General features: G+C 40.5%; 1 protein-coding gene, 1 long non-coding RNA gene and 1 pseudogene across 19 annotated transcripts in view; 2 read left to right on the top strand and 1 right to left on the bottom strand.

The window, feature by feature from the left end:
• The window catches only part of LOC134480471 (uncharacterized), a 37,518-nt gene extending 26,080 nt beyond the window's left edge, over window positions 1–11,438 (top strand). Inside the window, exon 2 of the long non-coding RNA XR_010054913.1 lies at window positions 10,900–11,438. This is a non-coding gene — a long non-coding RNA (uncharacterized LOC134480471). The remainder of the gene's footprint in view (window positions 1–10,899) is intronic.
• Tbc1d5 (TBC1 domain family, member 5) overlaps window positions 1–17,452 on the bottom strand; it is a 516,940-nt gene that overhangs the window by 89,155 nt on the left and 410,333 nt on the right. For all 18 annotated transcript variants that reach the window (XR_010054624.1, XR_005488952.2, XM_063267576.1 and 15 more), the window contains one exon: window positions 14,246–14,331. Coding sequence is in view for 16 of the 18 variants with exons in the window: in XM_063267576.1 (XP_063123646.1) it covers window positions 14,246–14,331 (86 nt within the window). In the remaining 2 variants the exon portion in view is untranslated. The remainder of the gene's footprint in view (window positions 1–14,245; window positions 14,332–17,452) is intronic.
• On the top strand, window positions 2,728–3,114 carry Ndufb1-ps1 (NADH:ubiquinone oxidoreductase subunit B1, pseudogene 1; annotated as a pseudogene).

Consider the following 17,452-nt stretch of genomic DNA (forward strand, 5'->3'; position numbering starts at 1 on the left):
TTGATGCCCCAGGGTAGGGGAATCTCAAGGTGGGGAGGCGGGAGGGAGTGGTGGGGAGCACCCTCATGGAGGCACGGAGTGACAGAATGGAATGGGGGGTTTCCAGAGTGGAAACCAGGAAAGGGGATAACATTTAGAAATGTAAATAAATGTAAATAAAGAGAATATCCAATAAAAGAAAAAATCATAAAAATTAAAATAAAAGTATTTTACCAAAGATTTATTTACTTTTTCTTAATGAAGTATAAAAATAATATAATAAAATTAATTCAAATGATTGATTTTTCATCAAGTTTCATATTTGCAGAACTAAGCTACTTAGCATTTTTCCAAAACTGTGTGTAAAATGTTTCCTAGTGAGAGTAAGGATACACAGTGTGCAGGCACTGCTTCTCAGCTCTCACCAGCTTCCCGATGAAGAAGGGTACACTCAGCTTGTACATACCATAGCTGGCAAAAGAGAGGGTTCTCAATCCATGTTTACTGGATGAAAACAATGAATGAAATAAAGAGGAAGGGTTCATCGGTGCTGGACAAACAAGGCGGTCTTCTCTGCGGCTGCCGCTCAGCAGCATGCACACATGCCTGTTCCTAGTAAGTAGCAGCACAAGGGTGGCGGCCATGTTCAGCTGCATTTCAGTCTTGCTTGTGTGTAAATTGACATCCATAATTCAAAGATATGAAAAAGTTTATAATGTTGTTACCCCTTTAGATAAACAAAAAATGTACTAGTCAAATTCCCATATTGCCAGTTGTGAAATTTATATGTTGATACAAGTACCAAGAAACAGCTATAGCATTATCAAGAGAGTATGGTTAATGTATCTTCCTCACTACTAATAACCACAAAAACATATAGATCAAGAATGTGCTGAGAGATTTTTCTCTTCATCTGAACAGCTTTTAAAAAGAGATGAGCTTCTTTTAAAAATGTTTTTGTCTTAAAAAATATTCTTCTTCATCTAGTACTCAGAACTTCTAGAAGCATATTACCTTTTCAAACCAATCCTTGAAGGGAAGTGTCCGAGACATAAGCAATGGTAAATCATGTCTTCTAGGAGAAGCATGTTTTCAAGGCTTGATTTTCAGGCAGGACCGTTTTTACATCAAAGTGACTCAATTAAGTGTTGAATAAACTAGCAACATTCTTCACATGAACTAATAAATACCTCGCAACAGTACTAGTGGCTGTGGGTGTGCTGTGACGTCATGGGAATCAATGCAGTTGTCAGATTTGAGAGGCACCAGGGACTGGAAACAGAGTGTAATGTACAGTGTTGAAAGAAAACAGCCAGAGGAATCTGGAGTTAACAAGACACTGAATAACCAAATCCTTGTGCCTGCAGCCTGTCCGCATGGGTATTGTCTGTTGTAGACAGCACACAGAAGAAAGACTGGAAACAGTGTCTAGAACTTTGGCTTTTGGCACTACCTTGGCCAGCAGCATTATCTGAAGAAGCAGGAACCTGACTGAAGCACCGGCATCATAAGTCAGTTCTCACTGGACTGTTTTGGGACTCCTTTGGCTCCGTTTCAGTGACTGTGGAAATCGGGGACTCTGGCTGCTTTTCCTAATCCCTGGTTCCTTGCTTGCTTTAAAGAGCTCTAGTCTTCATTCACTACCTTACATGCTGGAGTCACGACCCATTTCTAGCCACCACCAAGCCTTTCTGAAGCTTTAAACAAAAGCCAGGCCTTCTCCCTAACGAAAGTGAACAACAAAAATCCTAAAAAGACCCCCCAAGATAAAAGTTTGTTTTTTTCACTAACTATAATACAATTTTCTTAGATCAGTTTCAATTTAACGTATCCCCTCCCCTGCATTCTGAAGTACTTTTCAGGGTAATTGTTTTTACTATGTTCTCTTGACCAAGGCTGAAGCCTGGTTTGCTGGTTTGTTCATTCAGTTGTTCGCTTATGTATTTCTTTTCTTCACTCTGCCTTTCCCATTATACTTCCGCCTCATTTTCTTAATTCTATGGGCACAATTATTATATGGGTACACTTAAAATTTTCAGATGGTTATGTTTAATGTTATTTTCTATTGAGTAAAAATAGCAATATCAGAAGAATGAATTGTAAAAATATTCAAATTGGACAAACAGATTGGCTTAGATAACCTTTTTTTTTTTTTGTTAATTACTTGGACCTCTATACAGTTTAAATAATAGTTCATTAAAAGTCAACTCAGGGATAGAGAGATGGCTCTTCCAGAGGACATGGGTTCAATTCCCAACAATCACATGGTGGCTCACAACCATCTGTAATTCCAGCTCCAGGAGATCTGATATTCTCTTTTGGCTTTTACAGGAACCAGTCACACATACACAATGGTTGTAAACACCTATATACATAAAATCTAATTTAAAAATTAAAAAAAGTCAACCCCTCCCAGTTTTCAGTCAACAAGTAGGCTAAGAAATAAACAGGCAATTCTGAAAAGAATAAACACAAATGGGGAGTAAACATTTTAATGTGTTCAACATCTCTAGTCATCAGGGAAATGCAAATTAAACTACTTTTATCCCAGTGGGAATGCTGTCATCCAGAAATTGGACAGCTAATGGTTGAGGAGTGCAAACCAGGGCATCCATTATAGAAACCAGTGTAGATCTGTAGGGATGGCGAGGAACCGGTTCAGGGAAGGTGACGGCGCCAAGGTCGCAAACCTTGTCAGCTTGGATCCAAGTTTTATCCAGAACCTATCACGATTATTTAAAGCTCAAAATGTAGAGGACTCACTCGTGAGAAGGGAGAGACGTCGATTTGTCGTCGCCAACCCTCTCCTCAGGGCGGGCGCTGCGAGTGGCAGCTCCTTGGGTCACGGCTTCCGCTTGACACCCGGCTGAAGCAGTCAAGATGACCTCACTCCAGCTTGTGCGTGAGCACTGGGTTCATATACTTGTCCCTATGGGATTCGCCTTTGGATAATATCTAGACAGGAAGGATGATGAAAAGCTCACTGCCTTCCGGAATAAGAGTAAGCTATTTCAAAGGGAACTGAGGCCCAATGAAGAAGTTACTTGGAAGTAAAAACGGATTAAATCACAGAATGTTCACATTTTAAAAGTTATTGGAGAAATAAAAAAGTTTATTATTAAAAAAAAAAAGAAACCAGTGTAGAGGTTTTCTCAAAAACTAACAACAAAGTTATCCTATGACCCAGATATACCACTCCTGGGCATAGAGAAAGGACTGTATTCTATCACAGAGACATGCGGACATCCATGTTTGCTGCCGCTCCTTGCATAAGAGAAGGGAAATGGAGCAGTCCATGCCTACCAATGATGACCAGGTAATGAAGACAGGGTGCACATGTACAAAGGAATTTTAGGCAGCTCTAAAAAAAACATGAAAATTTCAGGAAAATAGATGAATCTGGAGGGTAAAATACTAAGCAAGGTAACCCAAACTCAGAAAGACAGACAATTTCATGTCCCTTCTTATATGTAGATCCTAATCTGTAATGTGTGTGTGGTTTTGGGGTGCATGTATTAAAAACAAGAAAGGAGACAAAGAGAGGGTGAAAGCAAGTGATGGGGAAGACACGGGGTAGGCGAAGCACATGTGGGACATGAAAGATGTGAGAGACTCAGGGAAGAACAGGCTAATGGAGTTAGCGACAGCGGAGGAGGAAAGAGAATCTATCACACCTGCTCAAAAATGCCTTACAGTTATCCGACTGTATATTAATTAAAAATCATATTAAAAAGATTATGTTTTAAGTACAAAAGTACTTAAAAGTGCATATACACATCTTGTTTTTGGGATAGAAATGTCCCCATTGTATTCCTGTATATTGCTAGTTTGTTATTACTGATTTACTCTGAGTAGATTAAGGCTCATATTTATTTATTTTATGCTTCTCTACAGCAACCTCTATGGAAATTTAAGACAGTTGCCAGAATTGCAAGATGATATTATTTTAGATTATTGTAATGTCATATTAACATTCATAATCACTTCTAAGAAAATTCTAAGATCTAAGCTAGTATTTAATATTTTATCGATAATTTCATAATTCATATAATATATTTTGATCAAGTTTACCTACCATTCCCTCTCCTGCACTTTCTTCCCTATATATCTCCACCATGATTACTTCCCAATTTCATGTTTGCCTGCTTTCTTTTCTATTCATGGAGTGCACTTAGTACTGCTAGTATATGTATGCATGAGTGAAGCGTACACACACATATACATAAACATACATGCATACCATTACTGGAGCATAGGTACCCCCTTAGGGACTGCATCCCTGAAGAAAATGAACTCTCTCTTTCCAACTACATCCGTCAACCACAGCTTGTAAGACAGGAGTGGGACTTCGTGATTACACTTCTCTTCCGTGTTGGAATTTTGTCGGGCTTGAGTTTGGGCATGTAATCACAGCTGTTGTGAGTTCATTTGTTGTATTTAGCAAATACTACTTCACTATAGTCATCCACTGGCTTTTACAAACTTTCTGCTCCTCCTCCAGTTGTGAGCCCTGAAAGATACAATACTAACTAGTCTGGCAAGGTATGTCGGCTGGCCAATAGTGGCATGAACGTTATGGGAGTGGCTGAATACTTTAAGATTGAATTTAAGACCAGTTCGACAGGGATGGACTCATGCTTGGCAATCTATTGGGGCCAAGCAGCCAAGACTATGTAGGCCATGGCACCAGGGGAGAACCAACTACTACTCTATTGCTAGAAGGACATAGTATTAAACTACTCTAACTTATGGTTACACACACAGATAATCCAGTCCTCATCAAAGAAGCTTATTTGTGCAGTAGATACTGATTAATACGTAGAGAGAAAAAGACCCACAACTGATCAGTTTTTAGAGAATAAAAGATTGTGTGGTGTTTAGGCCAAACATCCCTATCATAACCTTCCTCTCAAGACTCAGGATATTTAATAATAAAAATATTCTTAAAAATTCTTTTAAGTTGAAGACTTTCAATTCTATAAAATGAACTATTTTTTTGAAATTCTATTACTTTGGGTATATTAAACTAACCAGAATATTAAATCCTTCCTCTCATCCTTCCCACTGCATCTCTTAAGTGAGAAGAACATGGCCCATATGTGGCCTTGACCCTGTAATTCTCCTGCCTCAGCTTTCTGAGTGCTGAGATTACAAGTATATGCCATCAGATTTGGCTTCTAAGAATATTTACATCTAATTTTAATTTGCCTGTCATAGTATGAGACTTGTTATCTTTATTTTTCATTTTATCTTACTTTTTCAGACATGGTCTGTATTATGTAGCCTTGACTGTTCTGGAACATGCAAAGTAGACCAGGCAGGCCTCGAACTCAGAGAGATCCATCTGCTTCCGCCTCCTGGGTGCTGGGATTAAAGGCGTGAGAAACCCACCTAGCTGAGGTTTCTTATTTAGAAAAGGAAGTCACTTCCCATCTCAAGGAACCACAGATTTTATAAGATGCTATTAAAAGTACAAGATAAAGTTAGGAATTTGGGTTGTAAGGGAAACATTTCATCCGTTCTAAATACCATAGTTCTGGTTGATTGTGAAGTAAAGGCAGGAGAGTAATATAGAAAGGCCAGCCTTGGCCTAGGATATAAGAGACCCTGTCTCAACACCTCCCTGAACCCCAATGAGTATAATTCTCTTAACACCTGGCAGATCGACTGTTTCCCAATATGGTGTAATTATTATGGATAAAACTGCTGGCACTGATAAATGGGCAGGGATAAGGTACACCCTGGAGCTTACCTAATTGGGTCTGAACAATCTATAACATTGGTTAAACTAACAATAACGAGTAATTAGCAACTATACATTAATCATAGACTATAAAGCCATTAAGTTTCCCAAGATATATCTATAGGAATAAACACTTCTATTTCTTGAGTGGTAGTCTTTGACTAATTTATTTTCTGGTCTTGTGATCCAGAGCCATATGAATTATTCCAGAATGTAACCCCAGCGTGCACTCAGTGTCTTAAAGGTCAAGGAGCCTCTCGCTTAGAAGAGCGCAGTAAAGCGGAAGAGGACTTAATTCACAACTGCTTACTCGCTGGCAAGTTTCCCTTTCTCTTTGCCCCTTTCTACAATTTGAGAATCACCAAATACCTTACAAAACATTTAGGGTAGCTGCAGTTAATCATATGTGGAGAACAGTTAGAGCAATAAGGCAGGGCCACTGAAATCAGTATCTTTCAGGAATGGACTGCTGAAGTTTCAAGGCAGGCAGGGTAAATCATGGTGAAAATGTGATCCATTGAAGACAGCAGTCATACTTTAAAAAGGAAGGCACAAATTAGACACAGGAAAGGAGAATTTGCTTATTTTTGTTAAAATATGTTATATATCTCTAATAACTTTTTGAGTCGCTAAGAGATGCGAAGGTCTAGCTAAATGAAGATAGAAATTAGGTTCTGAGATACCAGTTCTTTCTAAACTCTCTATAAGTTTAATTCTATTCTTGCCAACATCTCTCCAAAATTGTACAAATCCAAGAGTTGATCATAAAAGTTACCTGAAATTTCAAGACTGAAAAATAGCCAAAATGAGGAAAAGGAAGAAAAATGGGAAGACAGACTACCTAAATAGCAATACTTCCTAAAAATTACACAATAAAATCCAGTGTGTTATAAGAGAAAAGGGAGAGTACAAAAAGGAACTCAGATATGTGTAGCAAACTGATTTTCAATCAAAAATTCAATTTAATTCAATTGGGCAAGGAAAGGCCTTTAAACAACTGGTGCTGAAAGTTGGCTGGTATCTGTGGTGGTTTGCATGAGGATGGCCCCATATGCTTGTATATTTGATGCTTGGTCCCTGTCTGGTGAACATTTTGGAAAGGATTAGTAGGTGCAGTCTTGGAGGATGTGTGTCACTCGGGGTAGGCTTTGGGCTTCAAAACCCGTACACGGCCCTGTGTTAGTCTCCTGCCTGGATCAGGATGTCATTCTCAGTGACTACTACAGCAATGTCAATGCCTGCTGCCATGCTGTTTCCCCAAGATGATCATGGACTCTGAGACGTAAGCAAGGCCACAACTAAAATGCTGTAAATCAGCTGCCGTGGACATGATGTCTCTTCATAGCAATAGGAAAATAACTAAGGATTTACACAGGGTGTGGAAAAGATAAACTTCAATTATTTTTTTTTCATCTTTATTAACTTGGCTATTTCTTATTTACATTTCGATTGTTATTCCCTTTCCTGGTTTCTGGACCAACATCCCCCTAATTCCTCCCCCTCCCTTTCTTTATGGGCTTCCCTTCCCCATCCTCCCCCCATTACCGCCCTCCCCCCAACAATCACGTTCACTGGGGGTTCAGTCTTGGCAGGACCAAGGGCTTCCCCTTCCACTGGTGCCCTTACTAGGCTATTCATTGCTACCTATGAGGTTGGAGCCCAGGGTCAGTCCATGTATAGTCTTTGGGAAGTGGCTTAGTCTTGGAAGCTCTGGTTGCTTGGCATTGTTGTTCATATGGGGTCTCAAGCCCCTTCAAGCTCTTTCAGTCCTTTCTCTGATTCCTTCAATGGGGGTCCCGTTCTTAGTTCAGTGGTTTGCTGCTGGCATTCGCCTATGCATTTGCTGTATTCTGGCTGTGTCTCTCAGGAGAGATCTACATCCGGTTCCTGTCAGCCTGCACTGCTTTGCTTCATCCATCTTATCTAGTTTGGTGGCTGTATATATATGGGCCACATGTGGAGCAGGCTCTGAATGGGTGTTCCTTCAGCCTCTGTTCTAAACTTTGCTTCCCTATTCCCTGCCAAGGGTATTCTTGTTCCCCTTTCAAAGAAGGAGTGAAGCATTCGCACTTTGGTCATCCTTCTTGAGTTTCACGTGTTCTGTGCATCTAAGGTAATTTGAGCATTTGGGCTAATATCTACTTATCAATGAGTGCATACCATGTGTGTTTTTCTGTGATTGGGTTAGCTCACTCAGGATGATATTTTCCAGTGCCATCCATTTGCCTATGAATTTCATAAAGTCATTGTTTTTGATAGCTGAGTAATATTCCATTGTGTAGATGTACTACATTTTCTGTATCCATTCCTCTGTTGAAGGGCATCTGGGTTCTTTCCAGCTTCTGGCTATTATAAATAAGGCTGCTAAAACTTCAACTCTTACATGGTTCTCTATACAAAAATTAATTTGAGGTAAATGACAGAATTGAAAAACAACACTGGGAGAAAAACCAGGTAAAATTAACTTCATCAAAATTAATTTTTTTCTGTTCATAAAAAGATACTACTATATAACCTGATGTGACCTAGGTATCAAAATACAGTGTGAAAGAGGTGGTGGAAAGACTGTGAGAGCTGGAGGACTAAAATATATGATATAAGATGGTGTTTTCTTAAACATTCACATGTACATACATACATACATACATACATACATACATACATATATACATACATATACAAATCGGGTAAGAATGTGGGAGGAATCCTTGAGGGGAAGAATTTTGATGAAGACATTTTACTTAGAACTGAATCCTCCACAGTCTCTTGTACTCTGCACATTGCCCAGTTGGGCATCTCTGTGCTTGTTACCATCAGGTCCAAGAAGGTGCTTCTCTGCTGAGGGGGAGCAGTGTGTCACTAGGAGTAGTGTTAACTCTATGTTCCTTTAGCAGAACAGTTGTAGTGAGTTTCCCCTAGGCCCATGGTCTATTTAGTCTCAGGTTCTTGGTCATTTTAGCAGTGTCGGGCATGGTTTCAGTCTCATACAGCAGGCCTTCAGTAAAACCTACAAGTGGGGGCTGCTCCCTAACATTTGGGCCACTAACTGAACCAGCACATTTTTTTAGGCAGGGATAGGTTGCTGTTATAGGTCACGAGCTGGGTGTCACTGATAATTATCAATTTTTCTTTGGTATCATGAAGAGGACCTTCCGACATTAGGTGCTTGTTGTTAAACTCCAAAGTATCCAGTTACAAACCAGGGCATGACTCCACCAAAAATTCACCCTGGGAACCAATGCGTTTATTGGGCTTGCTTACAGAACACAGTAAGGGGTTATTCAGAGGAATATGGGTAACTCCATGATGGCTACAGTGGAAAATCTTCACACTGCTTGGAATATGGCTTCCATAAAGCCATAATAGATGGGGCCCCATCTAGTCTTTTCCATCCTGTATACTCTAGCCCTTCCCTAGGACCCCAAGGGCATAAGTAATTAGGGCAGAATAGCATATACCTAGTGGGGAGGAATGGCTGGATACTCAAGTGAGGATCCATGACTCTCCCACCCCTTTATCCATGAGGGGTGAACGAACCCAGGCAAGATGATATATGCAAGAAGATACAGCTGAACTCTTTAGGTTGTATCCTCCAACAGAGGTACAAGGTTAGTTAATAGTTAAGAGGGTAACTATGGAGTTTCTATTTAATATATGAAACAAACAGACCCATTCCTACAAACAATGAGAAAATAAATAGCTATATATACATATAAATAAAATATTGTCTCGGGCAGGGCTGGTATAACAAGGATAGAACAATAATCAGGGATAGAGTGAAGGGGTTCATTACTGCAGAAGGACCCGTGGGAAGGAGTCCCTCTGAATAGACTGAGTGTGTGCCACACAAACTCTTGAGAAGAGTGCTCCAGACACGGGAAAAGAGAGGTCATCCACGTGAGGAGTGGAGAACAGGCCACTGCCACATGGTTGCAACCTAGTGTACATGTGCACGAAGCACCAGAATGAACAAGGCTGGACAGACAGTAGACAGCACATGACTGCACTGCAAGGCATGGAAAGATTTTTGGATTTTGTCAGGTGTTGTAAGGGGCTCTGAGTAGTGAATGGTTTCTACAAGGAAGGGAGGAAGCAGAAAGGCCGGCAGGGAGCCAAGTGGCAAGGTGAGCCATGTTGACTCACTGATCCTAGCAGCACAGAGAGGGTCCCGTTTGCTGCATGACATTTGTTAGATTTTGAAGGATTTGCGTCTGCACTTGATGTGTGATATGGGATAAGACAGAGGAGTCAAAGATGTTTTTAGGACTCCAGGTAGTACTACTCACCACAATGGGATTCTCCTTCTGTCTTGTTAACTACCAAGCAGCAAGTGGGTATGGGTTTATGGGTATGGAGGTAAAAATCAATAACTTATTCTGAAATGAGTTACATTTGAGGCTATATATAGGAGAAATAAATAAGTGGTGAAATAAGAATCTATATATAGGAGAAATAAATAAGTGGTGAAATAAGAATCTAGAGAAGGAATAGAACTGAAGACATAAATTAAAGACTCTTCATGATAAGCAGAATCATGGTGTAGGCTGAGTTCTATAGGGAATGAGAACAGACAAAAAGGTCTAGAGGGGGGTCTCGGAACCTAGAGGAAGAGAAGGAGGAAAAAGCTATACTTCATAGACCCAAAGAAGTTAAACAAGGAAGGCTTAAGCTGGGATGCTTTTTATCTCACTCAGAAGGGGGAATAAAATAGTCACAAGAGGCAGATGGAGGGAGAGAACTGGGTGGGAGAAGGGATGGGGAAGGGAATGGGGGCTGCAGGATCAGGTGTGGGGAGGAACGGCCATGAGAATGAATGGAAATCTGCAACTGGATTGTGGTAGTGTGTGGGGCATCTCCAGGAGAGACAGAGATACTTGGGAAAAGGGAGGCACCCAAGAATCAAACGGGGTGTTTTTATCTGTGACTCACTACACTGGGGATGTGGAACCTGAAGAGACCACTTCCTGTAGCCAGGCAAGAACCCCAATGGAGCCATAGGGACGCCAACCCAACCATAAAACGTTCAACCCCAAATTTATCCTCTCTACAAGAAATGCAGGGACAGGAGATGGAGCAGAGCCCGAGGGAACGGCCAACCAATAATCTACTCCAGTTGAGAGCCATCCATGGGCAGGCACCAATCCCTGATGCTATAAATGATACTGTTATGCTTGCAGACAGGAGCATGCTGTCCTCCACCCACCAGCTGACTCAGACAGATACAGGGACCCACAGCCAAACAGCGGATGGAGCTTGGGACTCTTATGGAAGAACAGGAGGAAGGATTGAGGCCTCTAAGGGGACAGGAACTCCACAGGAAGACCAACAGAGTCAACCAATCTGTATCCTTGGGAATCTCAGAGACTGAACCACCAACCAAACAACATACACAGGCTGGATATGCAGCTTGGCCTTCGTGTGGGTCCTGAGCGACTGGAGTGGGAGTTATCCCAAAAACTGCTGCCTGGTCGTGGCCTATGTTCCTCTAGCTGGGCTGCCTTGTCTGACCTCAGCGGGAGAGGAAGCACCTAGCTCCACAGAGACTTGATGGGGCAGGGTAGGGGAATACCCAGGTGGTGGGGCACTTCCTCAGAGAAGGTGAGGGTGGAATGGAGGAAGGACTGTGAGAACAGGTGACAGGAGGTGGGCAGTGAGCAGGATATAAAGTGAATAATTTAAAGAAAATTTAAAAAATATATTGTGTTTTTTAATTGAACTGTGTGTGTTCTTTACTCACTAATAACTTTATGCTTTGTCATATATAACATTTTCCTAAGCTTTTGTCTTTTGATTCAGATTATTATTTTTTTGAGTGTATATACTCAAAAATATCCATTGAATTGGTGGCCAGTGGGATGGCCCCGTGGGTACAGTGCTTGTCATCAAGCCTGATGACATGGTGGACAGAACTGACTTCCTCAAGCTGTCCTCTGTCTTCCACATGTTAACCATGGCATATGATAGCAAGTACCTGACCTCAGCTCGCTTAGATTATCATGGGCAAAACCTGACCAATACCAGCTGGGTGATGAGGGTTTTAGGGATGAATTCTCAGAAGGTACTGGGACAGTGGACAATAATAAAAACCGTCCTTTAGGAGGTGGCAGTGGGCGGGGCTCTCGCTAGAAAGGGCATGGCCATGCCAGATGAAAGAAGCAATGAGCAGACAGGAAGACTCAGGGTGCAACTGCTCAAAGCTAAGGTAAGACAGAGATGCCGGTGCAGCTGTGGCAAAGGAGTGGAGAGAGGAGAGGTTAGGAGAAGGTGGCACAAATGCCCAGAACACTGGAAGATTGGTGGAGGAGGACACATTGAAGGAGGGTGAGCAGAAGTGAAATGAGAACTGCTGTAAACTGAGTTCCTTGGCCGTTTCATCAAAGCAGTCTGTTAGGGAAGAGGCATTAGAGTATCCTTATATGCCAAGTGAACCTAATGTTAATTTTTTTCATTTATTTTATTGGATATTTTTATATTTATTTACATTTCAAATGTTATCCCCTTTTTCAGTTTTCCATCCATAAACCCCCTAACCTATCCCCAGTCCGGCCTTCTTCAATGGGTGTTCTCCCACCCATCCACCCACCCCTTCCTATCTCCCCACCCTGATATTCCCCTACACTGGGTGGGGGGGGGTCCAGCCTTGGCTTCTCCTCCGTTTGGTGCCCAACAAGGCCATCCTCTGCTACATATGTAGCTGGAGCCATGGGTCTGTCCATGTGTACTCTTTGGGTAGTGGTTTAGCCCCTGGGAGCTCTGGTTGGTTGGTATTGTTGTTCTTATGGGGTTGCAAACCCCTTTAGCTCCTTCAATCCTTTCTCTAACTCCTCCAGTGGGGACCCAGTTCTCAGTTCAATGGTTTGCAGTGAGCGTTCGCCTCTGTATTTGTCATGCTCTGGCAGAGCCTCTCAGGAGACAGCCCTATCAGGCTCCTGTCAGCATGCACTTCTTGGCATCAGCAATAGTGTCTGATTTTGATGGCTGTATGTATATAGTCTGGATCCCCAGATGGGGCAGGCTCTGAATGGCCATTTCTTCAGTTTTGCTCCAAACTTTGTCTCCATATCTGCTCCTACGAATATTTTTGTTCCCCCTTCTAAGCAGGACTGAAGTATGCACACTTGGGTTGTCAGATGAAATGGACAAACAGAACAGAGTGGAGCTCCAGGTAAGTCTCATGGGCTATGGAGCTGGTGTCATAATTACATTAAAGTAAGGGACGAACGTTCCCATCAAGGCACGGCGCGTTTGTAGTAGCGCTGCACTGTTTGTCTGATGGTGACGAAGGGTCAGGTTGAGTTTAAAGGTCAGCCTCCTTGTTGTTTGTCTTCCGTGCCCTGAAGCCACCAGCTCCTAAGCAGCAGTCACTTTAATGCAGAGCACACTGCGAGTCTGCACCCTAGAAATGCATATTTAGGCTGCTGGAATTTACAAGAAAAGCTAACACAGAGGGAAATGTTTAAGAAAAAAAATTTGGACAACTTGGCAGCATTTATCTATCATTGCTAACATTGTTTTCTAGAGTAAACTTTGAAATTGCATTCTAATTTGAAGTGGTTTTAGTTTGACAAGTTAACTCCTGAGACATCTAAGTACAGTATTATGAAAGAACAGAACTGTTCATCAACCCTTTATGCCAATGTTAATTTCTTTTAAAAGCACGATTTTAATGTTTTTTATTCCTACAGTGACCCTTAAGATTTCGATGTATGCAATCACTGGTGCGCACACAAGATGCATTTATAAGCTTATTTTGTAGTTTCAAAGCCAATTGGGAAACACGGTTTTAATTTTGTTACTGAAATAATTTAAAAATATATCATAGAAATGCCTCTTTTCATTCAACAGTAAAGATCCAGAAAAAGATTATTCCAAGTAGAAACTATTCAGGTTTATTAGTGTTAGAAATATGAAACTGGTAACTTCAGAATGCATTATTTTGATATATTTAAAAAGTTCATAGTATGCACGCATTGCCCAAGGCACTGTGTTATAAAAGGACGTTTTCATGCAAGTATATGTTACATGTTGAGCACACCCTGCCAACAATGCCTTCTTTTGCCCTTCACCAGTCTTTTGTGGCTAAAATCTATTCCATTGTGTATATATCCTCCATTTTCTTTATCTACTTCTATGCTACTGGACAGTGAGGCTAGTTCCAAAGCTACTACAAATAGTTATACAGTAAATGCTGACAGGGAAGTAACTTTGTGACATGAGGCTTTGGAGCCCTGTAGGTAAATACTCAGGAGTGGTACAGCTGTGTCGTGAGGTTGGTCTAGTCTTAGTGTGCTGAGGATACTACGTACGGATTGTGGATTACTATCGCGCTCGTATTAATTCATATTAGCACTGTCATAAAAATACTGTTTTATGCCACCTTAAAGAACTTTAAACAAAGACTCTTTACATATATTATCCTTGACATGCTAGTCTAGAAACCATTTCTTAGGAAAGATGTAAAAACTCCCATGACTTTCATGAATGTTTGTGGTTCACAACTGTTGCCAACAGACAGTGACTTACCGGCTTTTGTTCATAAGGTCAGCTCCCCGTGCTTTGTAGTAGTCTAAATTGGGGTGGAACTGGTAAGTCACTGGCCTGGGGTTTCTCTAAAGAAAAAGAAATACAATAAAATGACTAGATGACCATATATAAGATATTTAATAATTATCATACCTAAATTTTGGTTCCAACGGCTCCTTCTTAGCTGATCAATACTGAGAAAAATCAAATATACTTCATTGTAACCTATGTTGTTGTTCAAATACATTAGTGTCATTATATTGTTTTTTGATGCTTTCTGTTACTTTCAAATATAATTTTCAAAAATGAGATAAAATTATAGCAAAATTGATTATTTGATTTGTAACACAAGCATGAATAATCAAAAGAAGCCAAGGGACAATAGGTGGAGAAAAGGTAAAGAGAATCCTAAATATTCGATGACCAGAAATCTAAACGTGTCCACTAGATGGCACACTGAGTCCTCCTTCCAAAATGAATTGTTTTAAAGTTAACAATTTCTATGTCATCTAATCTTATTCACGAGTTTAATAAGTACTCAAAATGTGTCAGCCAACAGAAATATTAGAAGGATGAGTGTCAAATGACAATGAAGAAGGACCAGTGCACATTTTTATAAAGGCAGCAACTCTGCCCTGCCATTTAATATTATTTATAGTGTGGCAGAAATGTCCTCAAACCATTAGATTGGGTGTGTCCATTTAAGTGTGCAGCTACTATTTAAACTGTATTAATTATCTAATGTGCCAACCTCTTCACAGACTGATAAAAAGTAAATAAACTTACACTTTACAAAATCATAGCACTTATACCATAATTGTATATTACATCCTCTAACATATTAAATGATATATATTCCCTAAACTGTTTTATAAACTTCTGGATGTTTTCTAATGCCCCACTAGGCATTTAATTTAGGTAACAACTAGGTCTTTAGACCTGAGCATGCACTGTTCTCTGAAAGATCTAGTTAGAAACAGAACAGCGGAATTTTATCTTACTAGAAAAGCATGGCCATGCTTAGATACCAACCCTTGGAGATACCATCTCAAGACACTGATGTGCCTGCATGCTGGTGTACATATAGAGGAAATAAAATTAAGGCTAAACAGTTTGAAATTCATCAAGCTAATAAGTTGCGTCTTAATGGCCATGAAAGACCTTTTCTCTTTTTGCTGAAAGCACAGCCTGTTCATAGCTCTTCCAGGCCAGCTCTAATCATCTGACAGACGCGGCAAGCCCTGGTTTAACCACAGTTACTATTCCATTGGTTTGGTATTCAACCCAGATCTGTAATAATCAAATCCCAACTGCTGTGATGAAGATGACGGATGCTTCCCTGACTTCCATACTGTTAAGTCTAAGTGCAACTTTTCTCTCTCTAGGAATTATATAGGTTACTAACGGTAGCTGATGACAACCGAGATCCACGTATAATGGAAAAGTAAAATTGCGGTTAAAGCCGCTGGCAGAATACATGCCAGACCATGGCTGCTCATCTTCTATTTTAAAAATTAACTCCTACAAACTACAATTCCTGACCGACTCTGCTCTTTATTCTCTGAACCTGGGAAAGCATTCTGTTTCTGCTAATATAAAAGGTTTTTTTTTTCTGACTTTCAACAGACTAGTAACATGCTACTTTTTGTTAGACAGTAATAAGAGAGCAATCCCATGGAATGGCCCCTGGAACATCTTTATAAAGACATGACAAGCAATTGAAGACAGGAAGTGCTGATCTCTCTACGCATTTAAAGTCCTTATTAGGAACACTGATCTGACTTGAGCACATGAATGGGTTCAATATTGCCTTTACTGAGACCTATTTAAATCCCTAGGAGACTTGCCAGAAGCGACGGGAGACAGTTTAAAATACTGCAGCAGTGGGAGCAACACAAAAGTAAAAAATACCCAAAACTCAAAAAGAATTTGATATTGAAGAATTACTTATGAAAAAGTAAAACAATGAAAAGGGAATTATATTTGAAGTTACTGGAAAGGTCTCCTGTTCAGTAGTGTATCTTTAAAACAGATACACACACATGTAATCTGGATAAGCATTGTGCAAAACATAATGTGGGCCACAAAAGCAAAACTTCATTGATAAGTAAACATTATGTAACACACACACACACACACACACACACACACACACACACACCAATTAAAGCAACAGTCTACAACCTTCCTAGTGTTTCAACATTTTATTACATTCCTTATGTTGTAATGACCCCCAACCAAAAGATTATTTTGTTTACTTCATAATAGTAATTTTACTACTGTTATGAAAGGATTTCACCCTATAGCCTGAGAACCACTGAGTTAGAGAAGTGAGCCATGGATTTGAAAGAATGTAAGGAGGGAACATGGGAGGAGACTGAAGCAGGAAAGGGAAGCAGGACATGATGTAATTAAAAGAAAAGCTACTACACAAGAAATATTTCAATGCCCATCAAAATGTGCCAAAACCCAAATTATCGATTACCTGTTCCCTAACATAAATCCAGCCAAGAAAACTGTCGGTGAAAATATGCTTCTGCATGCCAAGCAGCCATGCTGTGGTGACTTGAGTAGGCCTAATCTGTCTGTGGTACGTACTGCACCTGCCCTCTTGCCTATTCTACCTGCGATAGTAACATGTCAATGTTTTTAGTTCAAACTTAACTTTTTATGGTAGTAGAGAAATACTTGAATACTAATCCATATGAAGAATAACTAAGGGCAAGATTCTGCAAGAAGGACACACAATTACCAGATGGCACAAAAGCACTGGCTTTTGAATAGCAGAGAATCTTTTTTTTTTTTAAAACAGTTGTATTCTTTTTTTTCATCTTTATTAACTTGGGTATTTCTTATTTACATTTCGATTGTTATTCCCTTTCCCGGGAGTACCTTTACATAGACACACGAGAAGAACCAAGAACAAAAAGACACTAGAGGGCATGCTACAGTGAGGCCTGGACTCAGACCCTGGTCTCCTCCATAGCATCTGATGAGTTAGTCACACTCTTGCTCTAGCTTCACCATGTGTACAGCAGGGACCCAACAACGTGGTGAAAATAAGGTGTCAAGCACTTGATAGCATTTCAGAGAGATGGGGACTATAATAACCTGTAACACCACTGGGCACCGACATACCTAACAGACTTTAACCTAGAAAGCAGATATGGAAGCATGACAACCTGAAGCCTGTGACACTTAGTAGGT

Source organism: Rattus norvegicus, chromosome 9, assembly GCF_036323735.1.
Source record: "Rattus norvegicus strain BN/NHsdMcwi chromosome 9, GRCr8, whole genome shotgun sequence".
In the NCBI taxonomy this organism is placed as follows: Eukaryota; Metazoa; Chordata; class Mammalia; order Rodentia; family Muridae; genus Rattus; species Rattus norvegicus.